Genomic DNA, 15565 nt, shown 5'->3' on the forward strand with positions numbered 1-15565 from the left:
TAACACTTCATAATTTTAAGAAGTTTTAACTACTACTTTGGGGATCATAACCAAAGTGTAAAAATGCATCACATTGTGCACAAAAAAAAGGGGGAGAGAAATACCATTCGCGAAATTGCGAACAGTTAAACTGCCAATAAAACTGCTAATAAAACTTCCAATAAAACTGCTAATAAAACTGCTAATAAAACTGCCAATAAAACTGCTAATAAAACTGCCAATAAAACTGCTAATAAAACTGCTAATAAAACTGCCAATAAAACTGCTAATAAAACTGCTAATAAAACTGCCAATAAAACTGCTAATAAAACTGCTAATAAAACTGCCAATAAAACTGCTAATAAAACTGCTAATAAAACTGCTGAGACTGCGTGAATTAAAAAGGGTGTGTATACTGCGTGTGCTCACGAACGGAAGCGAAGACCGGTGCGTGGGCACATGGGGTGATTAAAAACGACTTACACGTACTACTACATAATGGGAGCATTTAAAAAAAGGGGGGAAATATGCATAAGAAGAAGACTACATATGGGAAAAAATTAAAAATTGCACAAAAAGAGGCACACCCCACATGTGTGTGCGCTTGTGCACACTGCGCAAAAAAAATTCCAAAAGGGGAATGCAGAATGCGCAGCGTTCATTAGAGGGCAGATTTTAAAAAGAGAGAAAGAGAGGAAGAGAGGAAGGGAGGAAGACAGCAAGTGAGAAGGTGAAAATTGAAAATGCGAAAAATTGAAGGAGAAAAATTCAAACTCGCAGCCTCAAATTCAAAACCCAATAAAGGCCGAGTCTGAAACATCAGGGACACGCAAAAAATTGGCTGCTATTAAATAGCAAGTTTTGAATTAAAAAAAGAAGGAGAAAGAATTAGGCCTTTTTCTTTTTATCAACATTTTTTAAAAGGTACTGCTTCCTAATTAGCAAATGCTTTCCTATTATATGGGACACATAGGGGGTGCAGAGGAATTCATTGGAGCAGTTTAAAAGCCGCTTAAGTTTCATTGCACTTTCCATAACGATATTTTCGCGCTGCCAAAAGATAGTTTCTTTCCTTCTTAAAGTATACGATTCTCTTAAACATATGGAGTTTATGTAATCAGGAATGCCTGTGTGCTTCAAGTAGGTGTGCAGGGGGCCCGTATACCACGCGTGTATAATTTTGTATGGGAAGGAATAAAAGTAAATTGGCTTGTAGGAGAAGTTCGCTTGTAATTTATCCTTGTCGGTTTTTTCATCGCACATGGGCAGCCACAGATGTTCGAATGGTAGGTGCCCCTTCGTGAATATGTCTAAATTTGCGAGCTCGGAAAAAATGGACGCTTCCTTTAGGAAATAATACACATTGTTGCAGACGGTTTGTGGGCGCCAAATTTGTTCACTCATTGCAGGCAAACTTATTACAGGCAAATTTCTTATAGGCCCACTTCTTATAGATCTACTTACTCCCGGTATACTGCTCACACCTTGGACCCTTTCTGCGATCGTTAAAAGGTAGGCTTCCAGCTTGTCGATCTTCTCAAAAATGTTTCTGTAATTCAGACAGTCATTTACGTTGTCGCAAAAATCGCTCCCGTTTTTCAATTGCTCAATGACGGTGCCGTACAGGAACTTCACATATTTCTTTATCTGATTGACGCTCCTTAAATTTCCCACCGGCAAACTCACTTTTGACAGGTCCCTTCCTCCACTGACTCGTCTGTCTACAGACTTTGCTACACAGTTGAGTAAAGTCTCTTTGTTTGCTTGCAACTGAAGAAAGTTGTCTCCCATGGTGGATCTGCTGGCCTTTCTTGCAGTTTCCCCTTCGGGTTTTCCCAGAAAAGGTTTGCAGATGTGTGTGTCCTCCTTCTTTTCTTCGACGTAATTCTTCGATATGGTATACATCAACTCCTCGTGGGCGAACAAGTCTGCGGCGGCCTCGGTTGCGATGGCCTCAGTTGCGATGGCTTCGTTTGAAGGAGCATTACCTGGAGTAACATTTCTCGGAGGGGCATCGCCTGCGATAGCTAAGATGTGTTTAATTTTTTCGCGCGGGTCTGAGAAAAAATCGTGGCCAATGACTTCACAGGCTAGCAATCTCTGGTAGGGAACATAATTCAAAAGATCGGTCAATAAATTCCAGTAGTCATCACTATAATTCATGGGGTACTCAAATTTGCTGAAACATTTTTTTATATTTTTTTTTCTATCATAAAAATTTTTGTGGCATACATCTTTTAAAATATAAGCCAAATATTTATTGGTCAATCGGCTATGCCAGTACTCCTTGTTTCCATTCATGTGTTCCTTTTGCAGGTTGGCCTTAAAGTCTATGAGATATTTTTCTTTTTCTTTTTTGTTCCTAAATTTGAAGATGCCTGAGCCGATGTTCTTAATGGTCAGCTCGTTTCGGAAGAAGAGCTCATACTCTTGGGAGTAGCAGTATGTCAGGTTGTTATTAATTATCAGAAATAAGAATAGCATTTCCTTGTCTATACTTTCTGGAGTTATCAAATGTTTATTCGCCTTGTAATATTTTATAAATTCACATTTTAAATTTTCAAGTTTCTCTGTTTTTACGAGATTTCTATATTTTATGATGAATTTTTTATAATTTCTTGTAAACAACTCTAGGTTTTCAAATTTGATTTCATCATTTTTTGGGTTTTCCTTATTGTGTTCCAAATTGTTCCCCTCGATTTGATTCTTTTCTTCTTCATTCTTGGGGTCATTTGTTTCCAAGGCGGGGTTGCTTTTACTTGGCTTTGAAAGACCGTTTAGATTATCCTCAAGTTTGATTTCTTCCTTTTTGGCGCCTCTGGAATGCTTCCTAGTGCTGCTGGTTCTGCCTGCTGAGCGCCTGCTGCTGCGTCTTCGGCCCCTTCGGTTGCCTTCGCATTGGTGCACGTCCCGCCCTGCGGCGTTGTCGCAAGGGTGGTTGTGCAGGTTGGGCAGGTTGTCCACGTCCATTTTGTCCAGGTTGCCCAATTTGTCCAGGTTGTCCATTTTGTCCAGGTTGTCAAATTGGTCCAAGTCCTCCAACGCCCTGTGCACGGCGTTGCACACGGCGATGCTATTCCCCTGCTTTGGGGTGGTCTCTCGCTTGGAGTCGCCCCCTTTGTCATTTTTGCCCTCTTCCTCGGGGCTCTCCTTATTCTCTAAATATTCATCGTCCCACTCCAAGCTGACAATGTTGTAGTAGCGCATTATGAAGTTGAGGTAAAAAAGTTCTTCACCCTTTGAGAAATTCAAGTTCTCCAGTATTACACCATTTAGGTCCAACGTTTTGCTCTTGGCCAAACAGTTATTGTGGCCTTCGTTGGCCTTTTCTGATACTATATGATCGTAGGAGCCGATTCCGCATTTCCCCAAATCGGCTAGGATGATGCCTAGGGACCAGCTGTCGCATCTGACATCGAAGGGGAAGTATTCCGTTGGGGCGTTGTTCGTCTTTTTGTTGCTTTCATTAGGGTCGTTATTTCCTTGCATTTGTCCCCGCGATTGTCCCCGCGATTGTCCCAGCGTTTGTCCCCGCGTTTGGCCCGCCCGCTCAGCGTAGCCTCTTTGCGAGGGTGGCTCTTTCTTCTGTGAAGGGTCCCTCTCACCGGGTGCATTCCTTCCTCCCTCAGCATATTTAGCACCATCGGGATTTCCCTGGGGCACTGCTTGCTTGTCCTGTATTGCCAGCACATCATTGTAAACAAAGTTTTTACTCGAGTTTATGTTAAGCAGTTTTTCGTTTCTTATATTGCCCAAGGCCCCACTTACGGATCGCTGAAGCTGTTCAAATCTGACGTCGATGTTTCCAAAATGTTGCTCGTAAAAATGAATCAAGCTGTTATATTTAGAATTTCTAAAATTCCCCTTGTGGTCATAGCATAACCCTTCAGGTGCCATGGTGTAAACTGTTCCTTGGAAGTACGAAGAGAGTTGGTTAATCAGCTGATGTTTCCATTGGCTTACGGAGCGCTTGTATGTTTCTGTGTGTCCTTTCATATTTTCCAAGTGATAAGTTGCGTATTCCATTGCAGAACAGCCAAAATCTGAAATGCACAAATGCCACTTGAAGGGGTTAAAAATGTTATGAGCATTTGTATACACCAAAATGTTTTGCAGTTTAATGTCTGTTAAGCGTATTATGTTAGATTGGTAGCATGTCTGGAGGAAGCTGATCCCGTTTGCTATCTGAAAGAAGAGGAATTTACATTCCGATTCGGTTAGCCCACAATTGTACGACTTCATATTGTCATATATCAAGTCTAGTATGGGGCAGTCTACCTCTACTACGCCGTTATTTAACTTCATTTTCATATTTTTTAACTTTTGATAGCATCTGCCTATGCAAGTATACTCCTTTGTAGATTCATCTTTGTAGCATTTGTATTTGTTCCCAAAGAGGATATGTATCAGTTTCAGGATTTTGTTAACTTTTTTTCTTTTTTCATATTCTTTTTTTCTGTGCAATATTAAATTTTGAAGTAATTTTCTCAAGTCCCCATTAGCACAGTGCATTAATATTTCGTAATTCTGATTTTCCTTTAAGTCTCCACATTGTGTGCTTAAAGGTTTGATGACGTTGCTGTGGAAGTGGCACATCAGTTCTTGTTCTCTCACGAATTGAAATTCATTTCCTTTTCGATTGACGTCTATTTCTTTTATGGCTAGCTGGACGTGTCCTCTGCGGTAGAGGCAAGGGCAGTGTTTTCCTTTTGCAGGTACTTCTAAAATGGGCTCTGGCACATTGCCCGGTTCGTTTCGTTTGTTCTCCTGAGAATTTGGGCTATCGTTTTGGGTATCCCTTCTCACCTCCATTGCGTCACTAATTTGGGGGCTTCCATTATTTAGGGTAAGCGAATTGGGTCTCCTCGTAATCAAACTGGTGGCGATGTTACTGTGGGCCACCTCATCGTCTACCTCTGCTGCGCCTTTTTCGTCATCGCGTTCCAACTTGTTCTGCGTACACCACTCCATTAACAGGCGTACAAATTCTGGACTTTTTATCTTGTCAATGTAAAATTTTAAATCCTTTTTGTTATTTTCAATGTTGTACAAAGCCTTCCTGACGCTTCCGTAGGAACCCTTCCCGACTAAGTTATCTACGTAGCTGACGTAGCCCAAGTTTGGCCAATATATCTTTGCACTTTCACATTCCGAATAGCTGTCCTCATTTTTCTCTGAGTCTTTCACGCTTTTTTCGTTTTTATTATTTTCAAGTTCATTTCTAGGATCATTGGGGTAAATCAGCGACGGCGTAATATTATAGTTGCCCCCTTCAATTACGTTTCCATTGAGGTCTACTGCATTTATGTTTTCATTCAGCTCTACTGCATTTATGTTTTCATTCAGCTCTACTGCATTTACGTTTTCATCGTTCAGTTGTTCTTTTTCCTCCTCATGCACAATATTCGGCATCTCTACGTTTTCTGGAGCGTCCTCTGCGGGGTGTGCATCACATTCGTTTGGTTTAACCTCCGGGGTTTCCTCTATTCGTCCTTTCCTTTCCTCACCCCTGGGGCTGTTTTTTTTGCTACCCCGCCTGCAACTTTTTGGTTCCTCTTTTGCCATCCCGGCTTCGTTTCTTTTGTGCCCCTCTCCTGCGTCTACTGCAACTCCTGCATCTACTGCAACTACTGCCTCTACTGCGTCCACTAAGTCGTTTTTCTGTATGCTGGCTAACACTGCTCCCTCTTCCTTCGCGACCGCTTCCTCCCCGTTTGCAACCACTTCGCATTTACCCCTGATCGGGTTGTTCCTTGGGGATTTTTTTTTCTTTTCTCGGCATGCAGGACTGCCCGATTTGCCCGCTCCTCTGTTAAGTCCTTTCGCTTTGGAGGTTTCCCTCAGTGGAAGTTCCTCCTGAGGAAGACCCCTTTCTGCGTTGCCATCTTCATTACTGCAAATTTCTCTATCGTTCTCTTTAATGGAGTTTTTTTCCCCCAAAGGAGTTGTCCTCTTTTGTGAAAGTTTCCCTTGCAAAGACGCCTCGTTATTGTCTCCCTTGTCCAGATTACCTTCTCCGGTTCCAGCCTCTTCCGTTTCGAGCGTTACTTGGCTTGGTTCCTTTGTGTCCGTTCCCCCTAAACTGCTTTTTTCTTTCATTTTATGGAGTACTGTAGCTTCCACTGCTAGAAGGAGTTCTTCATTTTGGGCTTCTTCACCCTTTTTGGCCTTCTTCCCTTTTTCACTTGTTTTTGCTTGTTCCGTTTTTTTATCATCCTTTTGGAGATTTTCCACCTTGGACGCACCTGTATCTTTTTTTTTGTCATTTTGCATCTTTGGAGAGAGATCCTCCCCTTTGACTACATCCCCTTTTGGTTCTTTAGCACAATTTGTACTTCCCCACGCGTTGGCATTAGAAGTATGTGTTTGGTCTTGGCGAGTTTTTCCCTTCCGTTTGTCTTCATGGTTATTGCCATTCGTGATAACTGCACTGCTAAGATCATCGGGACTTTTTTGATCCTCTGAATCCTCATTCGTTTTCAATATTTTCAGTTTTTTCTTTTTTTTGTCCTCTTTGCTCTCCACTTCCTCGACTGGCTCACCTTTTGAGTCAGCTTTTTCTTGGCTGATGTCTTTAAGCTTCCTTTTTTTTTCCGTCATATTATCGTTTTGCACTTGTGCCGAATTGGTGCATTTTCCTTCACGATTTTTCGGCGAGGTTGCTTTTTTTTTCCCTTCTTTTTTATTTTCTATGGGAACATTATTAAAAGCAACATTTCGATTCATGAGGAAGTCATATTTCGACAAATTTTTCCCATTTGCACTGTCATTTAAGGGTTTATTTTTTTCTGCCTGATCTTTTGCTGTGCGTGATCTCAGCCTATCTTTTATCGTATTGGTTTTAACAATGTCGGGGAATTCTTCACCGTTTGTGTGCTCTGTGGTATGTTTCTTTTCATGGGGGGTCGCATCATTTTTTATATCTTCATCCGAACCATGGAAATTCATTATCTTTGTGAGAACTTGGCTATTTCTTTTGTGCACAACTATTTGATTTTTACTGCTTCCCTTGGAGGGGACTTCTCTTTCTCCCTTTTTGTAACTACCTTCGTGTGTATCTTCTATACAATTGAAATTTTGCTGCTCACCCTTAAATTGTTCATTTTCATTTGTTACACTTCTTCCACTCTTTGGATTTTTCGTTATGGTTACTGCGAAGTTTTCCTCCCTTGGATCTTTTTCCCGTTCATTTGTGTTGCATTTTTCCCTTGATTTATCCTCCCTGCTGTAGGCCTCTATGTCTTCATCAGAGGACTTTCCTTTTGATTTTCCACTTGCAACATTTGTACTTGGTGAATTTCCTCCGCTTTTATGTTTTTTATTTCGAGTGTTTGAATGGTTTCCCATTAGGTGTGCATTTTTCTTTTTCTTGCCGTGCTGTTTGCCTCTCCCCATGCCAACGTCGTCATTATGGTCGTCATTGTGGTCATGCTTGTGATCGTGCTTGTGGTCGTGATTATGGTCGTACTTGTGGCCGCGCTCTGTTTTTTCCGCTCGATCTGCCCTTTCCACTGGCTCTATTTTTTCTGCACTTCCCCGTGACAGCACTTCTTCACAACTGTGAACTCCCCGAGTTAGCAACTTCGCCCTATCGTTGCCAGCGACTCCCGGTTCCGCAAAAACTGGCGCATTGATCTCTTCCTTCGCCACGCCAAAATCGGTGCTATTTAAAACATTCGTTTTTAAAAGGTTTTTATTTGGGCGTTTACTACGACTATTCGAAAGGCATATAGAAGGGTCCTCGATTGAGACTACCTTACACACGGGAGTGGGATAGTTGGGCGACAAATTTTCATTTTTTAAATTTCTATAGGAATGATTAGACAAATCAGAGTCTTGCAAAAATACCTTGTTGGAGTGGTTAAAGTTGAGATCCTTCGCCCTGGGCAAGTTGGCATTGTTGGCATTGTTGGTATTTTTTATTGGAGTAGAATCGAACACGTTAGATGTGTACTTCACATTGCACGAGTTGTTTATGGGGTTATAATGCATTGCATCTAAAGCGGGGGTGGTTATGTTGCTATTAAACACGTTGTAGTTCATATTATTAGAATTAGATATGTTAGAAAAATTTAGATTATTATGTATAGAATTCACAGACTGCAGGTTATACTTGAAGTAATCGTTTTTATACGGACTTGAGTTGTTGGAATAATTTTTCTGATTTTCTGATGTGCTCGTGTTTAGCATGCCCGTATTATATATGCAATTATTATAATTGTGGTAATCGGAACATTTCATTGCATTATTAAAATAAGCAGAATTCATGTTTAGTAAATTATTGTCTGTTGTGCTTGTCTTAATGGCGAATGGATTTCCTTCAATGTAGACCCTATTCATATTGTAGACATGGTTAGAATTTAGCGTATTATATTCTGAGTAACCCACACTATTTGGCCTTATTAAATTGTTATTACCATCACGCATTGGTAGTTGGTAATTCATAGCGCTATTATTTGAGAAACACATATTTGCGTTCCTCGCACTCAGTTCATTAGATGTAAGTGCGTCGTAGCTCTGTCTAACTACTTGGTGGTCGTAATTCCAGTGGGGATTATTTACCTGCGTGAATTTTATATTGTCTTTTTGTTTTTTTCCGCAAATTTCCTGACCCGTATTGTGCATGTCGAATTCGTTTCTTGGGCCGGAAAAGTCTCCGCCGCTGCAATTTGGGGAGCGCGTATCGCTGGAAGAGTTCGCGTCCACTTTGTTGCAACTGCGCCTGGCACTGCTGTTACTGCTGTTGATACTGCTATTTTTACTGCTGTTGATACTGCTGTTGATACTGCTGGTGTTACTGCTGTTGATACTGCGGTTGTTACTGCTGTTGTTACTGCTGTTGATACTGCTGGTGTTACTGCTGTTGATACTGCTGGTGTTACTGCTGTTGATACTGCGGTTGTTACTGCTGTTGATACTGCTGTTGATACTGCTGGTGTTACTGCTGTTGATACTGCGGTTGTTACTGCTGTTGATACTGCGGTTGTTACTGCTGTTGTTACTACTGTTGATACTGCCCTGCTCACTGCCACCTTTACTTCCGCCTCTACTGCCGCCTCTACTTCCGCCTTTACTTCCGCCTCTACTGCCGCCTCTACTTCCGCCTTTACTTCCGCCTCTACTGCCGCCTCTACTTTCGCCTTTACTGCCGCCTCTACTGCCGCCTCTACCGCGGCTGCCATTGTTACCTATTACGGTGTCTTTCACACCTTCCTCATTCACGTCTCCGCCCATTTTCGCTCCACAAAAGGGTTACCAAAACTTGTAGCTTTTTTGCAGAGTAATTTATGCAAAATGCACGTGGTCTTGCAAATAAGTACAATGAACACAGTGTATGATGTATGAAAAAGCGAAGGGTCTTTAAAAAAAATGGAACATAGGAACCCTTATAGTATATTTAAAATGCCAGAGAACTTTCTCTTCTCTCCGTTATCTTTTTACTATCGCTATGAATATAACTTTCCGTGTCGCACTTTTGCTATGCGTTTTGGATTGTTATATCTTTTGCTTATATATTTTTCTTATATATTTTTTTTATATATTTTGCTTATATATTTTGGCTTTCCCTTTAATATTTTTTTGGTGACGCCGTTTTGATGGTATGGGCGTTTCTTTACCATGCAATGAATTAAGAAAAAGAAAAGAAGCTTTCTCTTTATATTTTTTATTCTATGCTGTACTATGTTAATTTAATTTTTTTGAAAAACATGTGTTTTCCGCTATAACGGATTGTTACTCAGCATAAAAATGTAAAGAAATTAGGAACGCTTGTTTGTAATACTTTCAAAACAATATAGGACGTTAAAATGTACATGTAGCACACGTATTTTTCATCAAGTGAGATTCCCAAAGGAATTTCTAACGTATCTTCTTTTTCTCAACCACGTGAACACGCATGCCTTCGTGTTTTCATGTGTAAATGCGTACACGTACATATGTACATGTGCGTACATATACATATATGCATGCGTACATTTACATATATGCATGAGTACATGTACATATACACAAACACGTGTACTTTGTATATGGGAACAAGCTTCGCTAAGGTATATCTGCGAGCATTATGTATGCATATGTATAAGTATATGTATATGTTTACATGAACGTATGATACATGTATAACAAGTTAAATCGATTTAAAACAATTCCACGTAATGCATTAAAAAAAAAAATGTGTAACTGAATATGAATTCTTTTACGATATCTTTATCTTTATCTTTTAAAAAAACTAGGTATTATTAAAAATGAAAATTGTGCTTTACTCTTAAGGCTATTAAAAATACTCGTCTTCCGTAACTTTGCACAATTAAAAATGATTTTCTCTCTTACGTGTTTGAAAGTAATTTCCGTAATGAAAATTTTAGCTATCTTAAAGTTTTTTAAAAAAAAAAGTTATAATTCTAAAACTAGACGTTTAAATAAATGGCAATAAAGATTCTTATCGACTTCAAAAATGAAAATTAAAGTACACATTTGTGGACGCATTCAAAAAAAAAAAAAAAAAAAATATATTTACTGTGGACGCGTTTAAAAAAAAAAAAATTTCCCCCCTCATATTAATTTACAATTTTGCCGCTAACAAACGTCATTTGGGTGCGCTATGCACCGCAATTAAAAATAAGCACAACAAGGTAGAGAAACGAAAACAATTGAGACACTTTATTTTTCTCACATTTTTAAAAATAATGACCTTAATAGCACATGTCCTTTTTTTTTTTTTTTTTTTTTACATCCCTGTGCGAGTACAACAATATATTTCCAGTACATGTATGCATATATATACGTATTTCTTTTTTTTTACGTATATCCCCCCAAGGACATATATCACTGTTATTCGTACGTTAATTTTATTTTTTTAGAGATAATAAAAGTACAGCACTCCTTTTCGCTGCTTATTTTTGGCATGAAAACTTAGTTTAATAAACCGGCCTACCATGTTCTATATAATTAGAAAATTTCCCCGTGTAGCCCTACTATTGCGCTTAAAGTATCACCTAGCGAGGCGTTTTTAAAATTAAGCCTGTACGCATTTTTCTCCCACTAAATGCAATAAAATTTACCAGAATATATATACGCCTTTAAAGTATATATTTTTTTCGCGTAATTGCATATTCCCACTTTTTACTCAGCATCAAAGTGTATGCAAAAGGGGGAAAAAACGCGCACTTCTAAAATGTACATTTCAGTTCCCATATGTATTTTTTCTACCCTACTATGAGCGATACTTACATAGTGTAGTTACTGCAAAAGTAGAAGAATACCTATTTTTATGTAAATTTCTTTTAAAGTAGGTGTGACCATCATACATCCGAAATGTGGAATGTATGGAACATGGCTTCGCAATACTTTTTCTCACATCATTACGTTTTGCCTTTCACATGGACATATTTTTCTAAAGACAACCACAACTTTTATAATTTCAATTTAAAAACGGTAAAATTTGTCCGTACTTTTTTTTGGAATAGCGATGATGACTATTTGTAGATATCGAAATATATGTCACTTTCGCTTGAAGCGAAATACGCCTTACCTTCGACGCTGTTGGCAGTCTTTGCCTTATTTTTAAAAAAGCACACACATTTCGTACTTTTTATTTATCTATCTATTTATCTATCATGTATATTTGTACGTTCTTATAGGAGTGCCAATCTGAGTGGCCTTAATGGAGCTTCCACTGCTCTGCATTCGTTTTATTTTAAAAAGATTAAAGTACCTTGCTCGCACATTTGTCGTTTTTTAAGGCACATTTTTTTTTTTTTTACCCAAGCGTTTTTCCTTAATTTATTAGCATATTTTAAAGCTAACTTTATCAGTGGAGAAACAAACATAATGTAAAAAATGGGAAAATAAAACTGGTCACAGATGCATAGCAGGCTCCTGCAAATTTGTTTTTCCCATATACAGTACATCTACTTTTAACAAAAATGGCACGTAAAAGAACAGTTTGTTTTAAGCCCATCTGCCTCACACTTTGGCATAAAATGATACGCATATGGCAGCAAAAAAATAAAGCGAATTAGTACTGTTATCTATTTTAAGTTCCATTACATAATTTATACTTATTAAGTACATTTTTATAGTTATTCCTCATTTTTCGTAACAAATGTGCGACATGCAATTTGTAATTTTTTTCTAAACCTTTGTCGATAATCACTATTTCCTTCGCTAAAGCCCCCTAAATTTATGTCACTTTTGTTATATAACAAAATTTGCAGTTTCATGTCGTCTCGTTTTTATTATTAAGGGAAAGCATGTTATATCTTCGCTGGTGTAGAGCGATAATGCATAATTGTTACATAGGTTTTATCAAAGAAAATTTACAAAGAGCTCTGTGAACTGTTATCTAAGATGTTGCTTCAAAAGAAAGGTGTTATTCATACTTTCAGCATTTTAGACAATTCATGAATTTTTATGTAAAACGTCGACCAAATTATGACTAATATGTGATGTTATAATTGCGAAAAGGTTTGCAGTTGGTTTGCCAATTTAGCTGCTTATGAAAAAAGTGGTGCAAAAAAAGGGTATGCACAATTTAGAAAAATGAGAATGTATGTTTTCCCTTAAAGTATATGTGTGTTATGTTAAATAATACGGATGTTACGCCACATGTTAAAGGGGGCTTGTTACACCATACATAAAATATAACTTATTAGCACTTTTCGTATATAACACACTTTAGTGTTATTCCAAAAGGGGAAATGATTCATTAAGTAATCAACAAATGTATGAATGTTTCACGTAAAAGTGCTATTTTTGTAGAAAAGCGCTCAGAAGGAATATAGAAAACATGAATGCTACAAAACTCAGTTAATTTCTTAGCCGTCTTAATAGATACTGGATAATCATGTTATCCTTGTAAAAGGCATATGTATATGCAACATTAAACGTAAGCGTAATGTAAAAACGTGTGCACCTGTCATACTATTTATTTTTCTTTTAATTATGAACCTTTAACTATGCATTCTAATTCGTAAAGCAACAACCTCAATGTGCTTCACAGAATTGAAATTAATTAAAATACATTTCTCTTTTTTTTCCATTACTGTCAAAATGGTTGCAGATGCTTCATGTGGTAAAATGCGTTATACTGCGTATTTCCTACGAACGATAACCATACATTTCATCAACACCAATTATCCTTTTTAAAATAGACACACTATTAGCAAGAAAATTTTTTGATATGACAAAAAAAGTCATATGTAGAAATAGTGAACATTAAACCAACAAATAGACAGACATGGTTTAATGAACACACTGCATACTGTTTTGCGTGGAAATACCAAGAATTTTAGTTTGTTTTACTATATTAATAAAAAAATTGCATATGTTGGGGGTTTCTAATGAATGTAGCGTACAAAGTGATAGTATCACTGAAAAGCATCGGATTCGTCTACACAATGTGACATTTTTTTCACCATTTTCATTAATTATTTTATATTCATTCACTCTATTTTTTCCATTTCTTACATTAATTTTTCACCTTTTTTTTTTGATATTGCTATTTCTTCCCTTTAAAAATACATAAAAAAAAGTACATATAGAATGGGCTATACTTATATTTACAGCACAATAATAAAAACTAGAAAAATAACTAGACCATACTTTCCCATTTGTTATGCTAAAATTGTGTATAAGCAAAAGTTCAGATTTTTCAAAAAAAAAAGTGTAATGTAGAAGGGAATAGAAGTTCACAAAAGGGGCTGTATGAGCAGATGAGCGCATAACTTACCACGTTATTTTATCATGATCTTTTCTATTACCTCACGCCGTCTTTATGAAAAAAACAGAAAACGTAAGAATTGTTTACACCATGAAGTGGCAGAATATCACGTTTCATTTAGCAGTAGTGAAAAAATACTTAATTTTCAGTTTTTTACACTTCTAAATGTTCCCGAGTTCTGCTCTAAAAATAATTTTTTTCTAATTACAAATCTTTTTTTGTAACTCAAAAAAGTTGTATCTACAAAATTGTAAACGTTTGTTTATATTGATATAATACTTAACAAACACTTTGAAAAGGGTGACGACATCTTTCTCATTACATGTGAAGGAATGTAAAATAAATAAAAAACGCTCTTTTTTAAAATTAATATTTCGTCCATTGTTTTTCTCTGGTCCTTTTATAATGTAGTAGTAGCACCATTTAATACAACTACTAATTATGTACGTGTCTAACGAAATGTTGACACACAGTATATTAATTTCATTTGAGATAGATGCATTGCTCGTAAGCAAAATGATAATCCTACTTAAATTTTAAAGTTAATTAACGCCTTAAAAAATGTTTTACACATAAATCGCTAAAGAAATGAACGCAGCAACCCTTTCATGTTCAGAATGTTGTAAAATTATGAAAAATTTTAATATGTTTCATAAGGTTCTACTTGAATTATTCTTTTCATTTGTTCATGTAAAAATGATAATTTTACCTTTTTATTCCAGGGAGACGTTAAACCATATCTTTTTAATTAACACTTACTATTTCGGATGATGCTTAATAAAAATAAAAACGTTCCTTTTATTCATCTGTTTTCAAACGGAAGTTACTAATTTCAGCTGCATAAAACAGATAGAAATACCTACTGAATGTTGCATTGACACATATATGCATATGTATACCCATAATTTTTACACATTTCATAAGTATGCAAATCTGTTATATACTTTTCTAGATTTAGAATAATTAAATTTTACATTTTATTAAGAAAATACAAATATAGATGCTTTATGATTTTCTAAGAGATTTATGCAACCTATGGAGGTACAAAAATAACAAGTTCATTTGTTCATGTATCCACTGCAAAAAACATTTTATAATTTACACAATATTCATAGTTTGTTAATGTCCACATATTTAAATAATATATTATGATATATTCACCATTCTAAATATACTAAAAGGTGGTTTACGCTTTAGTACAGTACGTATTATTTCACGCGTAAATAACTAAATAGAATGATAAATTAAAAAAAAATATTATAACCACCAAAATGGTGGAATCTCCAAAACATCACTGTTATCAAACGGTTGTTTTACATGTGAAATGTATATAACATAATCGGTTTTGTCCATATATTCTATGTTTAACATATATATCCGTAAAAGTTTTATGCAGTAAATAATGCTTATAAACTGTTTCAGGCACAATACAATTCTTGGAAATCATTGAAAGTCACAATTAATTTAGTTCATATATTTGTCTTTTATGCACTCGTTTTGGAGTTGTTAACCATTGTGAATTACCAACTCTAAATTCCGAATAGACATTAAGTTAAAAAAAAGGAAAGCCTTTAACCGTCTTGCCTACTGCAGTAGTTGGAAGCATGTTGAAAAGTTATATGACCGACTTTCGTCATTAAGATATCACATCCCATATCGGGGCTCTAGTTTTTTTTTACCTTTTTTAGTTACACGAATAATACGCTTACGCAGGTCAATTTACATAACTTTTAATGTACCATAATATTTTTGCATTTTGTTCATTTTTTAAGGTAATATGCGTATACATGTTTTGAAAAGTGGGCAATTAACATTTTTGTGCGGTTCTTGTTTCATCTTCCACACACTTGTCACTTTGCCGTT

At 36.7% G+C, this 15565-nt stretch overlaps 1 protein-coding gene across 1 annotated transcript, besides 4 other annotated features; it reads right to left on the bottom strand.

Moving 5' to 3' along the window:
- Positions 1-867: 867 nt before the first annotated feature.
- PVX_000525 (Protein kinase domain containing protein) lies at positions 868-9213 on the bottom strand (the record flags this gene model as incomplete). The annotated part of the gene is made up of 1 exon (XM_024731247.1): positions 868-9213. One exon carries the CDS (start codon positions 9211-9213, stop codon positions 868-870), a length of 8346 nt encoding a protein of 2781 aa, XP_024586903.1.
- Positions 9214-9861: 648 nt separating this feature from the next.
- Positions 9862-9965: a microsatellite.
- Positions 9966-10020: 55 nt separating this feature from the next.
- Positions 10021-10049: a microsatellite.
- A 392-nt stretch (positions 10050-10441) lies between these two features.
- Positions 10442-10461: a microsatellite.
- A 200-nt stretch (positions 10462-10661) lies between these two features.
- Positions 10662-10682: a microsatellite.
- Between the last annotated feature and the right edge of the window lie 4883 nt (positions 10683-15565).

This window comes from Plasmodium vivax, chromosome 3, assembly GCF_000002415.2.
Source record: "Plasmodium vivax chromosome 3, whole genome shotgun sequence".
NCBI lineage: Eukaryota > Apicomplexa > Aconoidasida > Haemosporida > Plasmodiidae > Plasmodium > Plasmodium vivax.